Here is a 24,623-nt window from a genome sequence, read left to right as displayed (position 1 = left end):
GATAACTTAAAATGACTTCATTTTGTGGTATGTCTGATATATTCATCGTAACGATCCAAAAAATGAATATTTGAGGTCTGAATCATTTGTCAAATGAATTTCTCGAAACAAAACCAATATTTGTTATTAATTTCAAATCCATTCATCTAAATTTAACCTAAATGACATAACATTTGCGTAGTTTTTTGTAAAATAATTATAAAACATCAATTATTTAAGAAAATGGCCACCTTGGTCCGCCCATGAAGATGGCCAGCTTTCAGTGGTCCACAACATGGGACGATAGTAGTATAGTACTTTTGCATATATATTTTAATTTCTGTCCCAATAGGCTAATTATTACATACTAGCGAGCTGGGACATACGAACGTGTGTACAATATAACATTTAGAGACGGGCTTGTAGTCCAGTGGTCTCAACCGTCAGATTAGTTGGCTCCCCTCTCCGAGTTCGACCCCCTCCCGCGTGTGTTGTAATCAATATATATTGTTGTAATCAATATATATATATATATATATATATATATATATATATAACATAAAAATATATATTTATTTCTTATATATAATATAAATTTTTTTTAAAAAAAATTTATATACCTTGCTAGTGCTAGCGGGGGGAATATGAATTTCTTATTTTTTGCTATCTCGCCCCTTCCAATGGCGGGGCAGCATGGAGTAATTTATATATTTTTCTAATTTATAATTTAAGGTAATTCGATAAATCAACCAAAAACAATATATTTTAATAAAGGGTTTAAAAAATTACAATAATATGTTAAAAAACCCATTAGATTTAGTAGTTTGGGTTTAGTAAAGTGAAGCCCAATTGGGGCCAATGAGTGGATTAAATTAATGGGCTACCTTCAACATCTGTCACAATAAAGCTCAATTCAAATCGATTGAATAAATCTATAAACTACTAAAATGAATTATGGCCTTGAATTAAGTTTTTTTTATATAAAAAAATAGCTTATAATAAGTTACAATTATATTCTTTAAATTCATTTCTTTTTAAATTTCCTCTGAAATTCGAACCCTTTTGCATGAACAAACAAACATATTATTATTAAATTCGTTCATGGTTAAAATCTGAAAATTTATTTTAAAAAACATGTAAAAATGGAATAGGGAATTTTCCATTAAATAAAATATAAGTTCAATTTTTTTAGAAAAAAATAAACTAAAAATAGTTCCTATTTTAAGTAATGGTAGTATATATTTTTTTTAAGTAGGAGAAAAGATTGTTATGATTGGGTCTTGAATTCGAGATTTCGATATAAATTTGAAACTTTGATAGATGAAATCGATGATAATAGTATTTTGAAAACAATAACTGACATTTATTTTTTTAAAAGCTCTTATATACATATAATGAAATAAGTGTATATTTACTTGGTCTTTCGATATAACTTTACTACAAATCCAACTAATTTCAAGTCGATATATAAACATATATAAACTATAATATTGTCATTTTTTCCCCTCAAATTCGTATGTTAAACATAACTTTATTTATTATTATTACTTTAAAAATGATATAAGTTATTTTAAAAGAAAAAGGAGAAGTCATCAAGTACAAGCTTGTAAAATTGAAGTGAAAAACCACATCGGTTCCTCTTGAACGCCATATATATCGCTAAAATCAATCCTTTCGAATGATGTTTTAGCTGTAATATATTGCGAAAGATCATTCTTCATTAATTTTATGAATATCGTAATAATAAAGAATTATATAGTCTGTAATTTAGTTTAATATTATACAAAATTTCAACTAATTAAATTAGTCAAAAACAAGATATTTCATTGGCTATTGTATTAAATATGAATTTCAAAAAAGAGTTATAGTTTCAGAAATTACTTTGAGTGTGTGTTACACTCACGTTACGTACTATATGTATTCTAAATCATGAAAAGAAAAATAATTTTGACAATTTTAATGGTACGTGTAAACGAGATATATAAATATTATTTAATAAATCTCAATAATTCATTCTTAAATTATGAAAATGAGAAATCTTACCCTACCCAAGAGTGAAGATTACTACATCCAAGTAACTGCGATAGGGCTTCTTACAACATATTTTCTTGAAACCCAAGCTATAGATCCAAATGAGTAGTTATCACTTTCACCGACTGAAGTAAAACTAACTTTGTAACTCAGTTTTTGTCCCATTTTATTAAAATTCAGAACCTTGGGCTTAATATTAATGGATATCCCTTTAGGTTCAGTCACTTCAACTGTGTATCTACTTTTCGGAGTTCCAACGTTAGTGACCGTCCTCTTGTAATGCGCGGTAGCATTTCGAGCACTCTTGGTAAAATCGACAGCAAAAGAAGGGTAGTTTAAGTCTCTGGGACGAGGCTTTGTATGGTTTGAGCAAGCGAAACTCCCTCTCGAAAAAGGGGCTATTTGGGAGGAGTTGTAATTTAGGCTACACAGATACATAAGATAATCTTCTGTGGAGATATCGTATATTAGCCCTGGATCAGAGGCCTTTTCGGGATTCACATGACCAGAACCGAATCCAAAAGGGGTTGCTAATGTTGAGTTTCTTGAAGCAGCATCTGATATCGGTGCGTTTTGGGAGTCCAGAACGTAAGAAGTGGTCATTAGGGCTGATTTTATGGCTGCAGGCGACCAATCTTTATGGAAAGATCTGAGTAGCGCTGCAAGGCCGCTTATGTGTGGGCAAGACATAGACGTGCCTGAGACTATGTTGAATTTCACTCGTCTTTTGTCAGTTTCAAGCTGCGTTGGACTGATATTTGATGGCCATGCAGCTAAAATGTTCACCCCAGGGCCGGTTACATCCGGCTTGATTATGTTGGGGTCTATCAAACTTGGCCCCCGGGAAGAAAATGCTGCCAAAACCGGGGCGGGTTTAGTGTACTTTGTTCCTTCAAACTTGATCATGGCCGTTGCTTTGGATGACGAGTTTATGTACTTTTTGATGGCATTGGCTGCTGAAGCTCCCAACGACGTGGCTGGCAAGACATGTGGATCAGCAAATAGTTCGTCTCCTTGATTTCCGATGTTCGCTAGTATCATGCCGTCTCCGCCAGCCATTTTCACTTGCTCTCCTTTTGAAACTCTGCTATTGATCCCTCTATCACAAACAACAATCTTTCCTTTAATGAGATTTGGAGATAGGGAGCCAGTGGTGCAAAATTTAGCCCCTCGGCCGCCTGCAGTTTCGTCGTATACGAGTGGCAGTTGTTTGGTGGGTTTGCCAGAATACAGTGATGCCCCGGTGAAAACCTGGCCATCTCCTAGTCGGATATTGGTTGGAAATACTCGGTCCATGTAGCTGGCAGCAACCGTCATCATCCATGGCGCAACGTTGCTCACAGTTGAATCAAATGGACCGGAATTTCCAGCTGAAAACGAAACGAAAACCCCATTGTGGATCGCACCAAATGCTGCGATAGCCAAGCTATCGCTGTGATATGGCCTCGGAATACCTCCTAAAGAAAGGGACAGCACATCTACCCCGTCGGTGACTGCTTGATCTATGGCAGCTAAGATATCAGAACTGGCACATCCTGATCTGTAGCAAGCTTTGTAAGATGCAATTCTTGCTGTATACCTCATACCGGCAGCTGATCCTTTAGCCAAGCCGAAAAGGCTAGCACCCTTAACAAGGTTACCGCCGGCAGTTGATGCAGTGTGTGTTCCATGGCCTTGAGAATCACGGGGCGATCGGTAATCTGTCGTCTCATTTATTCTTCCGGCTATGGACTCATATGCTTTGAAGAAGGCACGGGCACCTATAAGTTTCTCGTTACAATTTGAAGCTGTAAATTTCGTGCCAGCCTCACATTTTCCTTTCCAACGAGCGGGCACAGGTGTCGTGCCCGAGCCACTAAAACTGACATGTTCAGGCCAAATTCCCGTATCGACTACACCGATGATCACATCAGAAGCGAGATTTTGCTCACTCCAAAGTCCTTCGCCCTCTCGTAGGCCAAGGAACCGTGGCGAATGAGTTGTATGAAGGTCGTGTAATTCATCTTTAGTCATTGAGAGAAAGCCATCGACTTTTCTTAAAGACTCGAGATGATGCTTCGAAAGCTTGGCAGAAAAACCAGAAACGACAGTCTGGTAAACATAAAGGAGTTGAGGAAGTGGCACCATCGCTCGGCTTTGCTGATCTTCATCTTCGACGGTGATGGATTCGATGATAAATTCATACCATCTTTTGAATGCGCCTAGAGACACGTCCAAAGCTTCCATCTTGGACTTGTCCATGTGAACTATGTATGTTTCTGAGTCTAATGCCGAAGCAAATAACAGTACTGAGACGTAAATAGCTAGAAATAGGATCAATGATCTCCTGGATATCATTTTTACCTCCAGAATATTGAAGTAAAAGACATGGAAATGAATCGAACAGAAGGGAAGGTGGCTTTTTATAGCCAAACTTGAAAATCATACTCGTATGTTCTTTTCAACAATTGAAAGGGTGCGTTCCAACTTTTTCCTCTTTAAGTAACAGTGCACGCGCAGATTGGATTTAAAAATAAAAATAAATTTCCTTGATGAGCTCGTTGAATTCGTTAGTCCTTTACTGTTATGCATGACGTTAAGTCCAGATTTTCAATCTCCTAAACTACTTTTAATTTAAGATAGAAATTACCCTAAGTATTCATCCATCCAATTATTATGGTAAATGAGTCACATTTTTTTTCGTTGCCCAATGTATTTGTAGCAATTGGATCAACTATTTGGGTAATACCAAAGATAGGGTCAGTTGGGAGATTGGAATCCGAAAACAAATGACTGAACTTTAACATTTCTGATATTTGGATCGCTTCTGGTGTAATGGACTTGTTTGTGAAGGATTGATGTGGACCATCCATTCATTATAGTGCTGTTGCTTCGACTTAAAGCATAATGCATCAGGTTGGTGAATGGACCAAAATGATGCCCAATCGCTTCAAACGCATTACACTTCATGCTGTGGACCGAATGCCCTTTAATTTTTATTTTTGTGGCTTAAAGTGTTATTTCCAAAAGCCCCTATTGAAGTATCTCCAAGATTGGGTTACAATTTATATCGATTAAAAAAATTGTTGGAATTCTCAAAATATTACACATTCTCGTAGGACCGTATATTTTTCATGCGGATCAACGATGATTACAACATCAGGTAACCTTATCATCTATTTAATTCCCGCCCAAGCATGTTTGCAAGCGAGATAATCACCTCCCATTTTTATGAAAGTTGACATATATATTGATATCACATCATATTTCTCGTTCAAATAGAGTTGCACTAGGATGATACATTTTGGAATCATTCATCATTTTAATGATGAATGGTACTTAATATACTAAATATGTATTTTTACACCCTTTTTTTTAATAAAAAAAACCCACTTTATTCTTTTTTAAAAATACTAAAAGGGTACTTAATTAAATATTCGTCTCTATCTTAACATATTATATGATAAAATCAGGATCTTTGAATTTTTGTGTGTGTGTGTGTATATAATTTAAGATTGATTTAGATTATGTTTTTTGATTTTCTATTTAATTCAAAATTTTGATTAGATCATATTGTAGTTTTTTATTTAATCATTAATATTTGTATAAACAATTTTGAGTTTAATAAACATTGATAATTGAGGATTTTGTCAATTCTTAATGTTCTTTTGGGTTTTCACTATACCATATTCCTAATTAAGGGATAATACAAAACGTATCCCTATAGTTTTGGGTCATTCACGGTTCAGTCCCTCGCTTTTTGGATATAATGAAATAGACCCATATGTCTTTTAATACTGTCTGGTTAGATACCCGCCCGCCGTTAACTAGTTCGTTTGTAGATAACGGATACTTCATATCGCGAAAACAAGACGAAATTTCTTGAAATTGAGCAAGAAAATATAGTTTTATTTAAGTTAAAAAATAACATTTTCAGTTATTTTCGAAAATTCTTTTTTATCACCAGAAAAACAAATATTACACTTTTGCCACCTGAATGACTAGTTGTGAAGTAGCGAATTTCCTTGGTATGCAAAGAAATGTTGACCTTTCTCAGCCAGCTCTCCCGCCGAAAACCTCCACCGGCGATCACTTGCCACCACTGTTTCTCTACGACCACTTCCGTCTCCTCCTCGAAACTTCGATCCAAATACAACTTCATTTCCCCTCCTTCGCCGCACCCACAAACCCCTACTAAAACCCATCTTCAACGCGAATCCAATACCACCAACTCAAGGCCCTCCAAAACCCCATATCGTCCGCCCTCCTCCCTACAACTGACCGAATCTCCGGCCCAGTCCGACCTTCCATTCGATTTTCGTTTCAGCTACACAGAGAGTAATTCAAAAGTCAGGCCTATTGGGCTTAGGGAGCCCAAATACTCTCCTTTCGGTCCGGGTCGTTTGGACCGGGTATGGACTGGGGTTTGTGCCCCAGCCATCGATCCGAAAGAGGGTTCTTTAGAGAAAAACGATGAGTTGGAGGAGAAGAGGAGAGGAATGAGAGAGAGAATTCAGGGAAAACCTTTAAGTAATACTGAAAGAAAAGCTCTTGTGGAGAGATTTCAAAGGCATAAAATGAAAAGGCAAATTAATCTAGGTAAATTTTATTATTTCGGAGTTGAGTTTTTTGTTCTTGATGAAATGCTGCTCTTTTGTTCTTTTATGAATTTAATAGCTCTTCGATTCTGTCTTTCTTTTTAACAATGGATTTGATCTCGTTAGAGATTTCGCAACAACTTTTATACTTTCAATGGTTTACAGGGTAATTACTGGTGCCAGATGACAATATAACATTTGGTTTCATGCATTCTATATGTTGCTTGTAATAGCCAACTTTAGATTCAATTTTCACTTAAATCTAAATCATGTAGCTTTCTTGTTGGAAAAATTCAACTAAAGCAGAGTCTTGATCTGGTAGGAAGCAATATTTGTAAAAAACTGGTTGTTGGCCATCATTTTTTATGGGACAACGCTTGTGCTTTAAAAAGCTAATTAATCTTGTATTGTTCCTATAAGTCCATTACCGTGTATCATTGTTATTGTTTACAATTGTCTTTTAAACTGCATGTCTATGCTAATACTTAGTCTGAGTTAGTAATTCTTGAAATGTAAAGAAATTCAAATGGACAACTTGTAGGTTGTTGGATAGAGCGATGTTCAGTTGAATTGAGTTTGCTTGGATTTGTGTTTTATGATGAGGATGCTCTGACCTTCCTGCAATCTTTATAAATGTACTCACTTCAGTCAAACATTTTATGAAGTTTTACATTTGGATAGTTGGAAAGAAACAACTTTTGTAGAGAATGTGTTTTTACACATCTTTAAGACAAAACAATTGAGTGACTCGTATTTTTGTCTTTAAATTTTATTGTGCTTTTGTGTCTTCATTCTAGGGAGAGATGGTCTGACACACAACATGTTGAGTGATATCCACAATCACTGGAAACGCACGGAGGCTGTCAGGATAAAGTGTATGGGAGTTCCAACTGTTGACATGAAAAATATATGCACGCAGTTGGAGGTATTACCTTGTTTTAAGAACTTTTTGCCATAGCTCTGCTTTTTTAATGTGGATCTTTTCTAGGTTATCATGGTTTTGGTGAATAATTGAATCTGCAAGACTGATGAGGTGTCAAATTTCCTTTTTACCACAACTTTGTCTTATTTTCCAACTTCAAAATTTTAGTATCCCCCTTTTTTGGTGGTTGTATAATCTTGTGATCTTATTAGTATGCTTTCATCTATGGTTTCATACATGTAAAATCTTTTGATTTTATAAGCATGCTTTCATTTTGTTTGGTTATAATTCATTTTATTTATTTTCTAGGATAAAACATTTGGTAAGATCATCCATAGACATGGTGGCCAACTCGTATTATACAGAGGTAGGCATTACAAGTGCCAAATGAGGCCCGTTGTTCCACTAATGATGTGGAAACCTCAAGAGCCAGTATATCCGAGGCTTATCAAAACTACTATTGATGGCCTGAGCATTGAGGAAACCAAGGAGATGAGGAAAAGAGGATCATCTGTTCCTGCCTTGACCAGACTTGGTAAATTGTTTTTGTGCTGCTTGGCCACTAGCCCACTAATAGCGTATGTCTTTTCCAACATGTGAACTGTTATTGCAGCTAAAAATGGATACTATGGTAATCTTGTACCCATGGTCCGGGACGCTTTTCTTGCCGATGAGCTGGTTCGTAGTAGACTGTAAAGGCCTACCTACGAGTGACTACAAGAAAATTGGATGCAAACTTAAGGTAATAATTCTCTCTTGATTCAAGTTTGGAGTTGCTGTATACTATTCTTGGTATTTAAAAATTTTCTTACGGATGCCGATATTTCCTTTTAGAGATGCTTATTATTGGTGCACCTAGAGATGGAATCTGGATTTCTTGAAAGTTTGAACAAGTGGAAAATACAATTTTCAGCCACTCTTCTTATTGATTTCTTGTTTCCTCTGATTATGGTTTCTTTATGTATTCTGTAATCTTTCTTATCATTGTAGATAGCCAACAGACACATTATAAACATGCAACCGTATAATATAATCCATATTCCGTACCAATCATCTTTTGGGTTCAAGTGTTCAATAATGTGTCTGCTTATATTTGTCTGCATAGGATTTAGTTCCTTGCATTCTGGTTACATTTGAAAAGGAACAGATAGTGATATGGAGGGGAAAAGATTACAAATCCACAGAGGGTGGTTACTTTCTGAATGCTAGCGAGTTGTTTGATGATTCAGATGACAATTTAACAAGCATCAGCAATGGAAATGAGAGCACGGTTGCCTATCAAGACCAAACAGATTTTGATTCCAGTGATTCTGGTGACGAGTGATCTCGATCTTGTACGCGTGAATTGGAATAGAATGAACACACTCCCGGCTTTTCGGAGTAATGGGGAAATCTTCGACCATCACTGTGAACAGATTGCTAACAGGGCTTTGGAAAACGCTAGAAATTGCAGTGGCAGAACGAAAAGAGTGATGAAGCCTGATGAAGTTGGTGTTTGAAAATGTTTGGGAAGGTAAAGATAAATTGTATGTTTTGAGACTGTGCATAACATAGTTTTATGTTTCTATGAAAGTAATATTATTTTTAATCAATTATTCAATTACCGTCTCTCTATAAAGCTAGCTTTGGTTTCGGCGTTATTATGGATAAAATGAGTCTTTTATAAATGTTCAGCGGATCTCATCAAAAAATAAAAAGAAATTTTCAGGGGACAGAAATATATATTTAATTATATTTCTTGAAAAACGAAATGGTCAAGTTATTTAATTCTGTGTGATGATAACATATTTAATAAGATTGTATTTAAATGGATGGATATATTTTTGTTGTTTTAGAGAAGAAAAATCTGTCATTAATTGTTTAAATAATGTTTTATATTAATTAAGTTGAAATTCAAGTTTTTTAAATAATTATATCATTTGAAATTTATTTTATTTTTTGTGTGAATAAATAAGATACAAATTTAATATTTGATTTTTTATTTTATTATTTATAATAAAATTATAATGGAATTACATGTTTCAAATTCATCTCCAAATACACCTTAAATTATTCGATCTACAAGTTAAAAATCATAAACATTTTTACAAACGCAAAATGATCATAATTACTAGTCGATTCGCACACCATACAGTTTTTTTTTTATAATAATTTAATTTATATTAAAACAAGATACTTCATAATTATAAAAATTAGTAAAGAATAATAGTAATAGAAAGACAATATTAAAAATAAATTGTACGAACGATTTTGAGAAAAATTCGTGATGGTGTCCATGTTGGTGTCCTTAACTGGCATATTAAGCAATAGTAATAAAAAAGAGAAGCGACAGTCATAGATAAATCATGACAACTTAAATTAGTCGTTGTTTTAAAAAAAAGAGAAATAGAAGAGAAACACGTTTATGGACAAGAGCGTCGAATGTGGCGTGCTACGTAGCAGTCCATTTGTTACCCTAATCAATCGACACTTAATTTCAAACGTATTGATTGCAGGAAAGGTCCCGACAATTAAACAAATTAGTGATAATAATTCAGGTGTCTTCATATTATTAAATTATTTAGAAATTAAATCCTCTTGAAAAAAAAAATAGGAAAACCATTTCTGAAGTCGACTATCAGAATAAGATATAGTGGGACACGAAAAAAAATAATTTTTTTTCCAGAAAAATTAAGAATTTTGGCATAAATTGCCTCTGAATCCACGATGTTTGTCTTAGTCCAGCCCACTTGTGATATTGTCCATTTTAGCCCGAGGACCTCACGGTTTTAAAACGTGTCACATGAGGTTGCTACACGCACATTTTAATGCCCAACATCTCTTTCGTTGTTTAGCGACGTGAGATTTCGCAGAAAGCCCTTAGGTGAAATCCCACATCGCTAAACAACGAGAGAGATGCTGAACAGTTAAATGAGCGTGTAGCAACTCCATGTAACGCGTTTTAAAGCCGTGAGGCCCTCAGACCAAAACGGACAATATCACAAGTGGGCTGAACCGTGACAATGTTGTTGGGATTATCTATATTATATTTGAAATATTTCTCATTTTATGATGCGATTAAATATTAGTTTTTGAATAATAAATTGTGAATGATTACATCTGATTAATTATATTGGGATGCTATCAAATGAAAATTACTAAAATAATGAAAATATTGAGTCTACTTTTATTATTTTCATTATTTGATCGATTATACTAAATATAATTAATTTATGATATTTCTATAAATAGTTAAAGAAATTCAACTACGCATTTCTCATGCCGACACAATAAATCATCCGCACGTACGACTCCTCATCTTCACCTACTGTCTGAATTGCATTCGCCAAACCTGCTCTTTCCCTAACATCATCAATGGCGGCTGCGGACCACTCTCTTTCCACTCCTCTCCTCCAATCTCAGCAGTCCGATCACCAACCGCACGTCATCCTCGACATCCAGGACCCGCAGCAATCCCCTGCTCCAGTCGTTTTTAAGCCGCGTGACGAAACGCGTCAGAACCCGTTTGCTTTCATCGGTGCAAATCAGGATTACGAAGTTCCCGGGTCCAGCACGGTCGACCCGTTTCGGAACCAAACGCCAAACATCGAGGGTTTGTACGAGTGGGTGAAGATCGTGATATGCTTGCCTGTTGCGGCTGTACGGCTTATCTTATTCGGGCTGTGTTTGACGGTGGGATACGTGGCCACACGTTTGGCGCTGCAGGGGTGGAAGGATAAGCAGAATCCTATGCCTAAGTGGCGTTGTCGGCTTATGTGGGTCACCCGTTTTTGTTCTCGCGCAATCTTGTTCTCTTTTGGGTATCTATCTTTCTTTCTTTCTCTCGAGTTTAAGTTCTGGGAAGGTTCGAAATTGTGGTAATTTTATGTTTGGGAAATTTTAATTTCAGATTTTGGACGTCATTTGTCTTTTTACGGCTTTTTACGGTGTTTTTTTGTGGTCAAAGCTGAAACTTTTGTTGTTGGTAGATTTGATCTTAATCAAAAGAGTTTGTTAGAGCATGTATCAATTTGTGGTTTCGCAACATATACTCCCCGGAGAAGATCTCCTCGTAAATCCACTTTTAAAGTCTTAATTCTCTGTTTTAAAACTCTTTTTTTCATTTTTCTTTTCTGCAATTTAGTCGACCTTCCTATTTGAGTTTCAATTTCAAATGACTATGGTGGAAGGAAACCGATATGCATAAGTATAAATTGCGCAAGGATAAAGGTCACAACCATAGTTTGGCTTTGTCAGCTTTCTTTTTTTTTTTTTTTTTTTTTTTTGTGGAATTATCAAGGCGGCTCTTGTTGCTTGCTTATGCGATGAGCACATACTTTCTGTTTATCTAATTATTTATTTTTTTGAAGAAACAATTTGATTAGGAAGCAATTTTATGGCTGAAAATGACTTCTTCCCGTTGGTTTTTGCTTGTTTTAGCTGTACGATGATAAACACGATAATCTTTAACGCATTATGACCTGCTTTTAGGTAGTCTTGAGTATATAGATTAAGATAAATTATTGATTGAAAAAGTGAAATTGTTGACGTTGGTGGTTTGATGATAAGTTTGATACATAGTTGTAGAAGGTGCGCGCTCCTGGCGCCCCTTGGCTCACCTGGAGAGCTTTCCTCAAGCGCGCCTAAGGCATTTTTATCTAAATTTTAGTAGAGAGAATTCTTATTCAGTCCATAAACCAGGATCTAAATTGATAACAAGACAATTAATGGAGAAAATTCCTGCACTAACTATGGTAAGAAAGAAATATAAAAGTAAAGGATCTGCGAATAATGGCAGATTCCATTAATTACAGCAAGATAAGGAGGGGTGTATTCTGTTGAATGTGTTTAGTGGGTTCTTCTTCTCTTTTAGAATTCTTCTTCTCTTTTAGAAACATCGTTAATGTCTTAGTAGCGTTTCACGTGAGTTACTGCAGATTTTATGCTCCGGTAGTTTTCTTAAACTCTCTGTCTTTTTCCTTTACGATATGCTGATATATATTAAGTGAGTGAGTGTTATACTAACTTCTTCAGTCTGTTGGTATGGCACTCCTCCTTTTCAGTGGTAGGAAAAAATCGATGGTGACACTGACAATTGTATCACCTTCAAAAGCAATAACAACCTTGGATGAAAACGACTTCTTGGTCGATATTTTTGTGTTTTTGTCTTTTCTAAAATATCACCTCTAATGATTATATGAAGATTGAATATATATGATTTTAACATACAAGATTGATTGTTTATTGATCTTCTTAAATGTTTTAATTTCATAAAATATTACTTGCTCTAATATTGAATTTAAGCATTAAATTTTAATGTGTAAAAATCAGAATGCATTGTACTTGTAAAGATTACAAGCGCACAATGTATGCTAGAGCATGGGATTTGTGCTGTTTTTTAATCACATTTCCTGACTTTGGACGGTGTAAAGTGTAAACAGTGAAAAAGTGGATACATACCATAATTGGTTTGTTTGACTGCTTTGACACCAAATAATTGAATAAAAATTTCCTTAACGAGTACCAAGTTTATATACAGTTCTAATTAAGAGATTCAGTTCAGGGTAGAGTATCTAGATAATTCACAGCAATACGTTTCTGGTTTTCTTTGTTGGCTTTCATTTTTGGTCTAAATCAGAAATTTAAATATCTTCTTTCTGCATTGTTTCTGCAGCTATCATTGGATAAAAAGAAGAGGAAAACCTGCTCCAAGGGCGACAGCTCCTATAGTTGTATCTAATCATGTATCATATATTGACCCGATTTTCTTTTTCTATGAATTATTTCCGACCATAGTATCCTCTGAATCGCATGATTCCATGCCTTTTGTTGGAACCATCATCAGAGCGATGCAGGTAATCTCAAGTTCCCAGACAACCAGTATGCAGTTTTTTCCTTTTAGTTACAAGTTTCATTGGCCTTATTTTGTCTTCTTGAACTCTGGGAAGGCCTGTGATGGGTGTCAGAAATTTTTGAGAACAAAATTTTATAATCAACTGAATTTTAACTCTGAATAATTTATATTTGAAAGTAACGTTGTCATCTTGGTGCATCTTATATCATAATGTAGGTGATATATGTTGATAGATTTTCAAGATCCTCCCGGAAGCTTGCTGTAAATGAAATAAAGGTAAAAGCATCTGTATAAACTTCCACAAATATTGATATCAACTCTAAATTAGTAGTTGAAGAAACCATGAGCTAAGGATGGTCGCCTGGTTTTGTCAATGTTCAATATTTTGTATTCAAATGAAGTTTGAGATTACAAATTTATCAAATATATAAATTATTTGATACAGAAATATGCTTTCTAGGATTTGAATACAGAGAAAAGCTTCTAGCAATCGATATCCTCGGCTGCTTTTATTTCCTGAGGGAACAACAACCAATGGAAGAGCTCTAATCTCCTTCCAACTTGGTGCATTCATCCCTGGTTTTACTGTGCAACCAGTCAGAGTCCGTTATCCCCATGTACACTTTGATCAGTCCTGGTATTACTATTCCTTTCCTTTTGCACTATCGTTCTCTGGTTGTCTTGTTTTGTTTCTTACTATCTATACCTGAACAAGATTTTCCATTTTTGTCCAGGGGAAATATTACTCTTGCAAAATTAATGTTCAGAATGTTTACACAGTTCCACAATTTCATGGAGGTATGCTTGAAGTGTGTCCTTTACCTTCTCCATTTATTCAAACTTCTCATACAATTTGAGCTATGCCACATAGGAGGGGCTATTATGGGTTTTTTGGTACGCTTACATGCTGAGCTTCATTGCAAATTTCCTGTATTGAGACTCTGAAACAAAATTTGGCTTACTTATTTAGAATATCAGAGCAACTATTACATCTTTGATATAATCTCACTCAAACAAAAATGAAAGAAGAAATATGTATTAGTCTTGTGTCACTCTCGAAATAGACAAATTTAAAAATTATGGACAAACTCTATAATTATAGCCATATCGATCTGATAATTTTGACGACCTTGGCAAAAATTAAGCTAAACCAAAAATAATGAAAATCTTCGTCCTCTCAGCCAAATTAGCCAAACTCTTGAATTATGCATTGTATTCATGGACTACAAAACCTAACAATTATGGGTTTTGGGCTGAAACACCCTCCACATATTTAATTAAAGTCCTATCCAACAATCCATACCTTGACAAAGATTAAGCCGAACAATTAAGAAATACATGCCAGGCACTGTCATCGGCTTGACTTAAAAGACATGGATTTTAAATGTTTATGTATATTACCTTCATAATTTCAAAAATGAACCGTTAACTAGTCCAGTTGAAACATTATGATACAGATCAACCTTAGCAGCTTGGAAAGTCAACTCAACAAAATGGCATGAACTTAACATACTTAGGAAGTCAGAATTTCAAGCGTTCAAAGTTGAATGGTCAATTAATGTAGGAATTGACGAGTTGGTCAATAGTGTCTTTTTTGTCCCGTTACTGAATATAAGCAAATGTATATGTCGGTTATGTTGAGTAAGTGTAAATTACAACAACGAAGGTATCGAACCTTCATTCCTAGGGTAATCCCATTGATATGGTATTACAGAACAAAAGGACAAGAGGTGGCTGTAGTTTAGTGGTAAGAATTCCATGTTGTGGCCGTGAAGACCTGGGCTCGAATCTCAGCAGCCACATATTTTATTTTGAACTACGTTTTTAATTATATTCACTGAATAGACCTTATTTCTACTAACTTTTATGATTTTTATTTTTTGTTTTTTCTCACTTTGATATTCCATATGTTTCTGTATCTAATGTTTCCCTGAGCATCTCTGGAATTACTTGTCATATAACAAAGTGGAGAAGAAATAATATTTGATTTGGGTGACATATTTGTGAAAGGTCACAAGAGGGAGCTTTTAGATTTGACTGATCTATTGACATTTGTACGGCTTGTTGAACTGATATTTGTAATGCTGCATGTTATTCTAATGCAGTTTCATCATTTTTTGAAATTATTATCGTAGGTTGAGTATCTTCCACTAGTGTCACCTCTTGAAAATCGGAAGGAAAATGCTATGGATTTTGCTCAGAGGGTGAGTCCTATTTAATTTAAAAATTGACCACTCTCTCCAGTTTTAATTTTTGACCCGTACAAATATGGAAAATCCTTACTTCTAGGTTCAACTTTACTATTCTGCTCAACTTTTGTTGATATGCTTACATAATATGTGAGATTAAATGCAGACTGGTCATGTCATTGCGAGAGCTCTCAATGTAGTACAGACGTCGCACTCGTATGGTGACACGATGCTTTTTTCGAAGGCTGCAGAGCTGAAGCAGGTTTTTAGTTACTTTCCATAGTTGCTTGTATAGCCCTGTTGAATCGCTCAACTCACTGCAATAATGTGTTAGACTGCTGCTTGTTTAAAAAAATTAGAAATCCAGTTGTATCTATATTTTATAGTGATATAGGTTATTATGTGTTATTGAATAAAAATTCACTCCCTAGGTTTTTTCTTGTTGTGTGCTATATGCAATAACCAGATAAATGGGAGTATTATTCAAGGTACTATGCATGACCATTTGCTAGCCTGTTTTTTTCTTGGTTTTCTAAATATAGACTTTAATGCAAGCATTTCCTTTTGCCAGGAAAATCCATCTCTATACATGGTAGAAATGGCGTGGGTGGAAACGGTATGTTAGAATTTCTTCATTCTAGTGTGGCAGACAAACAGATTAATTTGTCATTTTATAGCTATACTTTAGTTCACCTAAACGAAAGTGTTTGGCTCTTTACGTGTGATGCCAGCCATAACTTGTCTTCCGACTTTGTAAGGCTTCATATGCTAAATTTTCTTATATGATGCTTGAAAATAAGATAATTTAGCCTTAATCTAAGAAGTTTTTCTTACGGTACTTCGAAGTCCTGCCTCATCCTAACTGTTGGAGAATATTTTATTTTTCTTATTTCTAATATAACCGAGTGCGGGATTCATGGCGTGACTTTGTTTTCAGACATTTCATCTAAAAGCCTTGGAAGCTGTTGCCTCTTTGGAGATATTTCTGTCTATGAATCCAGATTCAAGGTACACACACACAAACACACACACACGTACTTATATTGTGGAAAATAGATCCAAGGTGTTACAAATTAATTATTTTTTGGCGATTACTTGAAATACTCTTCTCCTTGATTTTATAGCGGACTTGTTGAATTCCATGACTTCCTCAGAGTTCTGAAACTGAAGCCTTGCAGTCTTTCTGAAAAGGTGATATGATATGATTCTTTACTTGATAACTAAGGGAGATACATGTCAATATGTCAATTTCTAGGATTTTGTAGTTACTAGTTACCAAGTAACAAATACCATCTTGACCTTAAAACTATTGTAATTCATGGTTCATAGATTATATCCCTTACGTGCTGAATTTACTTCAGAAAATTCACTTGCCATATTTAAAATTTTAGCTAAAAGATATGTACTAAAGACAGCAGCATCAGTCTTCAATTGTGAAGGTGGCATTGTATTTCTTGTTTTGTTCCTTTTACCAACGCGAAGGAACATTACTGTTTTGCAGATGTTTGGATTCATTGATGTGAAGAAGATCGGGAAAGTCAGTTTCAAACAGGTAAATTTCCATGTCTTTATGGTACATTCTGCTGTTCGTACCTTTAAAGGTGCTGCTCTGCTGTCCTGTTTGAACGGCATAAGAGTTTGACTTTCGTCAAGTGCAGCCAAGTTGGAGCTAAGAGTGGAGGGTGAAGTGCGGACAATTTTATTCTAAATTTCCTCAGAAACTTGAGGGGAAAAATTGTATTTTTCAAAGTTGAGAACCCCCTTGAAGCTCTCTCTCCACCCACGAGTGCAGCGGAGTTAATTTGGAAGATTTGTTGGGTTTTATATCCTTCAAAAGCACTAAATATTTAGATAACAAGGCCGATAAAAATTGATTCGTTTATTTAAGTTGACATTTGCAGCACAGAATCAGACAATATTGCTCTAAATTCACAAGTATATGTTGGGGGAGCAAAAATTGTCCTTTCAAGGCACAAATCTGAAAATTAATAATTAGGTTGCTGGACAATTTAAAATATTTGAGTCTTATTGTTATAACTAACTATAGTTTTTGATATATTGATTAATGCTCGGTCCTATGACATATTCCTTGAGTTCTTCAATAACGTCTTCGAAACTATAGTGTTGGTGTTATAAGATTCCCGACTTTCTCACAGTTGGAGATTTGTTATTTCAGTTCTTGCTTGGTTCAGCCCATATCTTGAAGCAGCCACTATTCTGGCATGCCTGCGAATTTACATTTACTAAAATTGAAACAGATGGAAAGAACTACATTTTGAAGCCTGAGGTTTGTTCTCATATCTCACCTCTTTCAAACCCTGGCTCGTGATTGCCTCATCCCTTTTAGTCTTATAATACCTTATTGTAATGTCGCAGTTTCAAGATGCTGTTTCACTTGCAATTCCAAACTTGAACTGCGATGAGGTGATTGATGTGATGAAGAACACAGATCCCCTTTCCCTCTAAACACATCGTAATTCTGTTTAGTTGAATCAATAAACTTGCACTACATAATACCTGTTATGGAGAGGCCGTAATATCCCAAGGCATAATTTCATCTTCCCCAGAGACCCATTTCGTAATTTTGGCTAGAATGACCGAAAATGATTAGTCATAAATAGTTTTAGTCAAAACTTGTTAATCACATACATTTCATTGTGCTAATTTTGTAGTTCTTAGATAGACTCGTTATATATTACCTAGTTCATACAGGATAAGCTAGGGTGCATTGAGGATGCGTTGTTGTGTTTATTCCTCTTCGTTCTTGTACTAACTTAGAAAACTGTTGACTTTGAGGTTTGCAGGCTCATAGCCTTTTTAGTTTGTTCGATTCGGATAATGATGGGAGAGTTAGCAAGGCCGATTTCGAATCCTGTTTGAGAAGCAAACCATTACTCATAGCCCTTTTTGCACCCATATTATTACAAAGAAATCCATTGGCAACGGATCCGGATTTGGTACACGAAGTGGTCTGAAAAATGGCAAGGCAAGAGGGGGGGGGGGGGGGGGGTTGTGGGGTAAGTATTATAGAGGTGTTATATGTACAATTTGTGTTCAGAGCTTGTGTATTACAATTGGCTCGTAGTTTTGTTGTTGATGTTGTAATTTTAATGTTACCATCCCAAATTTTATGTTCTGCGTTATGACACGATTTCTTGGTTCACGTATGTGTTATATGTGGTACATGAAATTAAGAGTGGGTTCATTTGTATTATTGGAAAATAAAATTCTATCTTAATAGATAAGGGATTTGCCAATAATTTCAAGTTTTGAATGTTCTGCAGCACTGGACCTGGGTCATGGGTGTGTTTGAAAATCTGTATGTATATTTTTTTGAGTTTGTTTTATAGTTTCGCATAATTTTATTTTGTAAATCGCTTCACCTTTCAGATCCCTTCAGATCATTTATATCTTAAAGGTAACATAATATAATTATTTTCTCGGACTTGTTTAATTAATTACTATATTACTTCACGTTTTGTGTAATTGCTATATCAACGTTGAAAACTTACAATTAGATATAATCGTCTATGTTGTGTAGATCCATTGAATCATGATGTTTAAACTGATGTGTGGATTTAAAAAAATTTAAGTTGTACTGTTATCACTAGCCATCACTTTTAATAAAGCGGTAAAGCGTTGGGTTCTATAATTAGTATCATAGTCAAAGTCATGAGTTTTGTTTTATCGCAAAGAATGCAATTATTGAAAGATATATTGTTATGTGTAATAATTGTTTCTATTGTATAGAGTAATGCACCGTTACTACAAAATATAAATTTTATTAAAATGACAAACCTTCGTTCTTATAATATAATTTAAGTCAGAGCTTTACTGGTATATTGGATTCGAGTGATAGAAGATGAGTAAAATATTATACGACGTTTTTAGGACTAAACACAAACAATTTGAATTTTGGAGCTATTTATTAGATTAATTTACTAAATAATAATGACTACGTCATGCCTTCTCATTAGTGTAAAGATTTAATCTCTTAGCGTGTAAATGAATAAGATTATGATTCAAGAACTTGAGAAAATTAGAGTATTTAATATTGCATATAGATTCAGTAATCACCCCAAAACAATGATAAACATACAAATATGATTTGTGAAGAATATAATGCAAAAGAGATATGAGATTTACTTGGTTCGATCAATAAATTGATCTACGTCTGTGGGAGGCAATCTCATTAGAATTTGACAGTATCCGATTACAAGACTTTTGAATACAGGAACACACTGCTCTCGAATCTCTAGCTCACTTTTGTTCTTCTCCTATTGATTGTAGAAGAACACTCTTGGCTATTTTGAGATAATCTCAGTCTATATTGAGTAAGATCACTCCTTGTCATATTCTCTCGATTGACTTGATCAACCAGCATATAAATATGCTTTGACCTTCCTTGGAGTTTTATGATCCAATAGTCCTTGATCAGTCGAAAATACAACCCCTTGATCTATTTCACTTTCAACCATTTGAATGTCAGTTATTGATCCAAAGTCTTCCAACTAATCTTTAATTAATTCATTTTCAATTGTTGACACTGGAATTACAAATTTCCACCTTTTCATCAATTTAAGTTTACGATGAGAATGCCTCCAGGTTCCTCTTCTCCTTAGGTGATGCAGCCCTTGGCTACATTTACTAGCTGCACACGATGATGAAACTTGTACGTGGATATGACTTTAGTGCCCATATATGATGGATTATGATTAGTGCTTATCTTATGAATTTGCACATCTCAAGATTCAATGATTTCTCTTACAAAATGGAGTCTTTTACATATATATGTTTTGTGCTTAAAAGAATTGATGTTTGGATATAAGTATAACACCTTGATTGTCACAATAGACAGTCAAAGATTCATGTCTAAATCCAAGTTCTTTCATGAAACACTTCATCCATTTTGCTTCCTTGAAGGCTTCTGTCACTGTCATATATTCAGCTTATTTGGATGATAAATCAACTGCTGGTTGAAGAGTTGTTTTCCAACTTACTGCAGTGCCATTCACACTAAATACATATTTTGTTAGAGACTTCCCGGTGTCTATGCTTTCAGCATAATCCAAATCAACATACCCAATCACCAAGTTTCCCTTCAGTACTTCTTGTTTTTTGAATACCAGTCCAGTGTTTAAAGCACCTTTGATATACTTTAGTATCCACTTTACATCTAACCAGTGTTCCTCACCCGGGTTGCCCATAAATCTGCTTACCATACTTATTGAGTAATCCAAGTCAGGCCTGGTACACACCATTAAATACATTAGGCTCTCTACATCACTTGCATAGGGCACTTTTCTGATGTATTCTTTGGCATGTTATGTTTGAAGGGCTTGACTTACTGAAAGTTTAGAGTGATGAGATATAGATTCGGCAACAGATTTTTCACTTGCATCTCAAATCTTTCATGCACCTTTTGAACATATCCTTGTTGTGATAGAAACAATTCATTTTTTACTTCCGTTTCTTTGAATTTTCATACCTAATATCATCTTGGCATGTATTAAGTCTTTCCTTTCGAATTCTGCACTTAATTCAGCCTTCAGGACTTTAACTCTTCCATTCATTGACATGAAACGAGCATGTCATCTTCATATAAGAGTAAGTATATGAATTTCCTAGTGTTTAGCTACTTATGATATACACACCAATCCTAATTAATTATAGTGAACTCATGTGATATCATGAAATCGTCAAAATATTTATACCATTGCCTGGGAGCCTACTTTAAGCCATAAATAGATTTATTTAGCAAGCATACTAGTTCTGGATCATATTTGTTCTCAAACATATGATTTTGTTGTATATAAATCCTTTCATCAAGATCCCCATGGAGGAAAGTTGTATTAACATCAAGTTGTTCAAGTTCCATATTTTCCATTGCTACCGATGCTAAGACATATCTGATTGACCTATGCTTGACTATAGGTTAAAATGCTTCATGGAAATTTATCCCTTCATCACGAGAGAAATGGTCACTTTGCTTTGTGCCTTGATTCTTCAACACCTGGTATTCTTTGTTTCTTTTTACAAATCCATTTGGATCCAACTAGCTTTCGATTTTTAGGCTTTAGAACTAGTGTCCATGTATTATTCTTTCTAAGGGAGTCCATATCATATGTCATGGCTCCATGCCATTTATCCTTTGCTCGTGACCTCATAGCTTCTTGAAGGTTTACTGGTTCATCTTCAGTTTGAGATGCAACATAGAATGCATATGACATGCAATTCGCATGCCCAAACTTTTGAGGAGGTTTTATGATCATTTTCTGTTTTGCTAATTTATAATTCTGCAGATTTGATGAGCCTTGTATGTCTATGTCCAACATATCATTATCTCTCAAGCATTCATTTTGATCATATGATTATGTTCTAGTAAGCTCCACCTTAATCTTATTGCTTTCTGTCCCATTTAATTCTCCAATACATTTTCTTTCAAGAGTGTAAACCTTTAAAATACTCAGATCTTTCTTAAAATTAACATCTCTGCTGACTATGATCTTTTGGTTTAGTGTGCTTCTGAAATGTTTTAAGAAATCAGAAGCTAGTCTCGTTCTTTGAAAGCGCAACAGACTACTTTGAAAAGTAGGGAATCAGTTCACAACACTTTAGTGATACTAAAAGAAATAGAAGACAACAAGATACAAGACTTCTTTCTAGAAGTTCAAAGGACAAAATCCTTCCACATCTCTCCTTCTTATGTTTTTCAGAAGATATCGCTAGAAGACATTGATTGATACATACTTGTACAAACCCATTCAATAGGTCTTACCCTTACCTACTTATACTCCAAGTATTATAACTCAACACTAAGGGCATCTCCAACCGTTCTCCATAATGGAGGATTCCTCCATTTTAGAGGATGAAATCTTCTCCAACCGTACTCTATTTGCTTCCTCCATTTTAGAGTATGCAACAGTGATCCTCTATTTATAGAGGATCACTGTTCATATAGAGGATTGAAAAAGAGTGGGAAATGATTAAAAATAAATATTTTAAAACTTACAATATAGTACTTTTGAAAAAAAATTTAGAAAAATATCACTTTTCATGGATCGACTGGGCTTGAAGTCAAACACCGACACTTAAGTCGACCAAAGCAAATTTGGTCGTTATGGTATGCTTTGGTCGACCATGCTTTGACCAAAGCATTGGTGTGCTTTGGTCCACCATGCTCCAAAGCATGGTCGACCAAAGCAAGATAGACCGGTCTTGCTTTGGTCGACCAAGATAAAGCTTGGGTCGACCTTGTTGATCAAAAGTTGTTTTAATTTTTTAATAAATTAATTATAATTTACTATTTATAATAGTTATCAAATGGAATTAATGAACAATTTAATGACAAAAAAATACATAACACAATTTATTATAAACACTTATTATTGACTTAATTTAAATTGATAAACATGTGATATTTTTAGACATATGGGTTGAAAATGAAATAATAGAGTATTTGGTAATATTTAGAGAATATGGGTTGGAGAAGGTTTTGAAAATAGAGATCATGGATCTCTATTTTGGAGGATAGAGGATGAAAAATAGAGGATATGGATTAGAGATGACCTAAAAGATTTAATTATGGGAAATACTCTTTCCACATAGTACAAATGCTACACACTATAGTAATTGAAACAATGAATGAGTGTGAATCAGAATAGCACAAATGACGTTCTGTACTTGTAAAATTTTAAGTGTGTGCTAGTTTTTTTGAGGCTTTGAAATGTTGAGTCTTTTTGAATTATTATTCATAGTTAATTCGGAGTTCGAGAGTCGGAGAACTATTTTGTAAATCTTTGAGAAGCTTTTATATAGTTGATTTTTCGTACATTTAATTGTATAGCCTAACTAACTAAATAATTTGAATGTTATGTGTCTAAGGAAAAATGGGGGCAATAAGATACTGCAATATGTCCTACTGTGCAGAGAAATTAAAAACAAAGCAAAATAGTAAAGAAGAGTAGGCCACAGCTGAAGGTGATATGAGTGCTGTCTCACCATTATTATGGTATTATTATGACAGCTGACGCGTTTCGATCTCTGATTGGATACTTTTGATCTCTTAGATGCTGACTGACTGTAACTTTGTACTCATTTTCTTCATTTTATATATACATTTCTGTCAGTCTTTATATACAATATCAAATTTATTTTTATAATTAAATTATCGTTTTAATAAAACAATTTAAAATAATTATAATTTCTTTTAAAAAAAACATTGTATGAGTATGCATCAATAATATATATATAATAATTATTCTATATTTATATGATAACAAACATGGGTTTTTTTTTAAAAATAATATATTTTTAAAACTTATTTATTAAAATATAACAGATTCTAAGGCTTCGTACCTCTGTGATCTTTGACTTTAGTCGAACTACATCTTCTATACCTATCATGGAAAACAATTCAATTCTCTAGGACCGATTTCCCCATGTACTACGACTCTGCCTATTTAGAACTTGGTAAGACTTGGCCTTCCCCTTCTAGTTCATCTATACACTTAGACTTTTAAAGTACCTCTACGTAGGTGATGCTATTCTAGTCGTTTGAGGTCCAGTGCCTTGGAAAAACCAGCTCTTTGCCTTTCTGCTTCAAAGAAAGAGGTGGGGAGAACCATCAGTTGGAGCACCAAAAAAGCTTGGGAAATGCCGCCTACCTATCCGCTACTCTCATTGATTAAGCCTGCCTGACTGTGAGACCGACTGGTCAAACAGAGACGACCCAAGGTTCTTGAACGTACGTTCCGCGGTTAAGCCCGTTAGTAGGGGCGCGCGAGAGCGGATTGGGGCTTTGAAGCGTATTACATTAGTGGACTACGACAGGCTCTTTCTCCTCAATCGGGGGGAATGCCATTCTTAACATCTTTCGCTACCTTTCTTTCGCAGGTGTCAGAATTATAGACCATATAACCTTTCCAACTAAAGCGGCCTACTCTATCGCTAACTACAGGGCTTGGGCCCGCTCAAAGGTATACAGCTACTTGTGGTATCTCCCTTACAGAACTAAGAGATAGCCTTTAAGGGGCCCCAACAAAGACGGATCTATTCCTTGGGACACTTCCTACTAGAAGAAGTATGGTTTG

At 34.9% G+C, this 24,623-nt stretch overlaps 3 protein-coding genes across 3 annotated transcripts; 2 read left to right on the top strand and 1 right to left on the bottom strand.

Annotated features, from left to right (window-relative positions):
* Positions 1-1,897: 1,897 nt before the first annotated feature.
* LOC142527784 (subtilisin-like protease SBT1.1) lies at positions 1,898-4,392 on the bottom strand. Its single transcript, XM_075632715.1, has one exon. It carries the CDS (start codon positions 4,345-4,347, stop codon positions 2,044-2,046), a length of 2,304 nt encoding a protein of 767 aa, XP_075488830.1. The 5' UTR covers positions 4,348-4,392; the 3' UTR covers positions 1,898-2,043.
* A 1,575-nt stretch (positions 4,393-5,967) lies between these two features.
* Positions 5,968-9,081, top strand: LOC142527609 (CRS2-associated factor 1, mitochondrial). The gene is given in 6 exon segments (XM_075632452.1): positions 5,968-6,588; positions 7,385-7,512; positions 7,819-8,044; positions 8,123-8,193; positions 8,195-8,251; positions 8,615-9,081. Coding segments are annotated over 6 exon segments (1,260 nt in total). The 5' UTR covers positions 5,968-6,029; the 3' UTR covers positions 8,834-9,081.
* A 1,681-nt stretch (positions 9,082-10,762) lies between these two features.
* LOC142526585 (lysophospholipid acyltransferase LPEAT2-like) lies at positions 10,763-18,788 on the top strand. The gene is made up of 14 exons (XM_075631080.1): positions 10,763-11,309; positions 13,163-13,343; positions 13,559-13,618; positions 13,816-13,979; positions 14,077-14,140; positions 15,478-15,546; positions 15,698-15,793; positions 16,103-16,147; positions 16,469-16,539; positions 16,656-16,722; positions 17,033-17,083; positions 17,708-17,818; positions 17,908-17,955; positions 18,336-18,788. Exons 1-14 carry the CDS (start codon positions 10,864-10,866, stop codon positions 18,504-18,506), a joined length of 1,644 nt encoding a protein of 547 aa, XP_075487195.1. The 5' UTR covers positions 10,763-10,863; the 3' UTR covers positions 18,507-18,788.
* Positions 18,789-24,623: the final 5,835 nt, after the last annotated feature.

Source organism: Primulina tabacum, chromosome 15 (genome assembly GCF_025594145.1).
Source record: "Primulina tabacum isolate GXHZ01 chromosome 15, ASM2559414v2, whole genome shotgun sequence".
NCBI lineage: Eukaryota > Viridiplantae > Streptophyta > Magnoliopsida > Lamiales > Gesneriaceae > Primulina > Primulina tabacum.
The sequence above is the reverse complement of the archived record's forward strand: the minus strand, read 5'-3'. Positions and strand labels throughout refer to the sequence as shown.

Excerpts from the sequence above, each read along its gene's own strand:
- LOC142527784 (XM_075632715.1), bottom strand. The coding sequence starts at position 4,347 with ATGATATCCAGGAGATCATTGATCCTATTTCTAGCTATTTACGTCTCA.
- LOC142526585 (XM_075631080.1), top strand. The coding sequence starts at position 10,864 with ATGGCGGCTGCGGACCACTCTCTTTCCACTCCTCTCCTCCAATCTCAG. Across the intron at positions 15,547-15,697 it reads CTATGGATTTTGCTCAGAGG|ACTGGTCATGTCATTGCGAG; the intron begins GTGAGTCCTATT and ends GATTAAATGCAG. Across the intron at positions 16,540-16,655 it reads TCTATGAATCCAGATTCAAG|CGGACTTGTTGAATTCCATG; the intron begins GTACACACACAC and ends TTGATTTTATAG.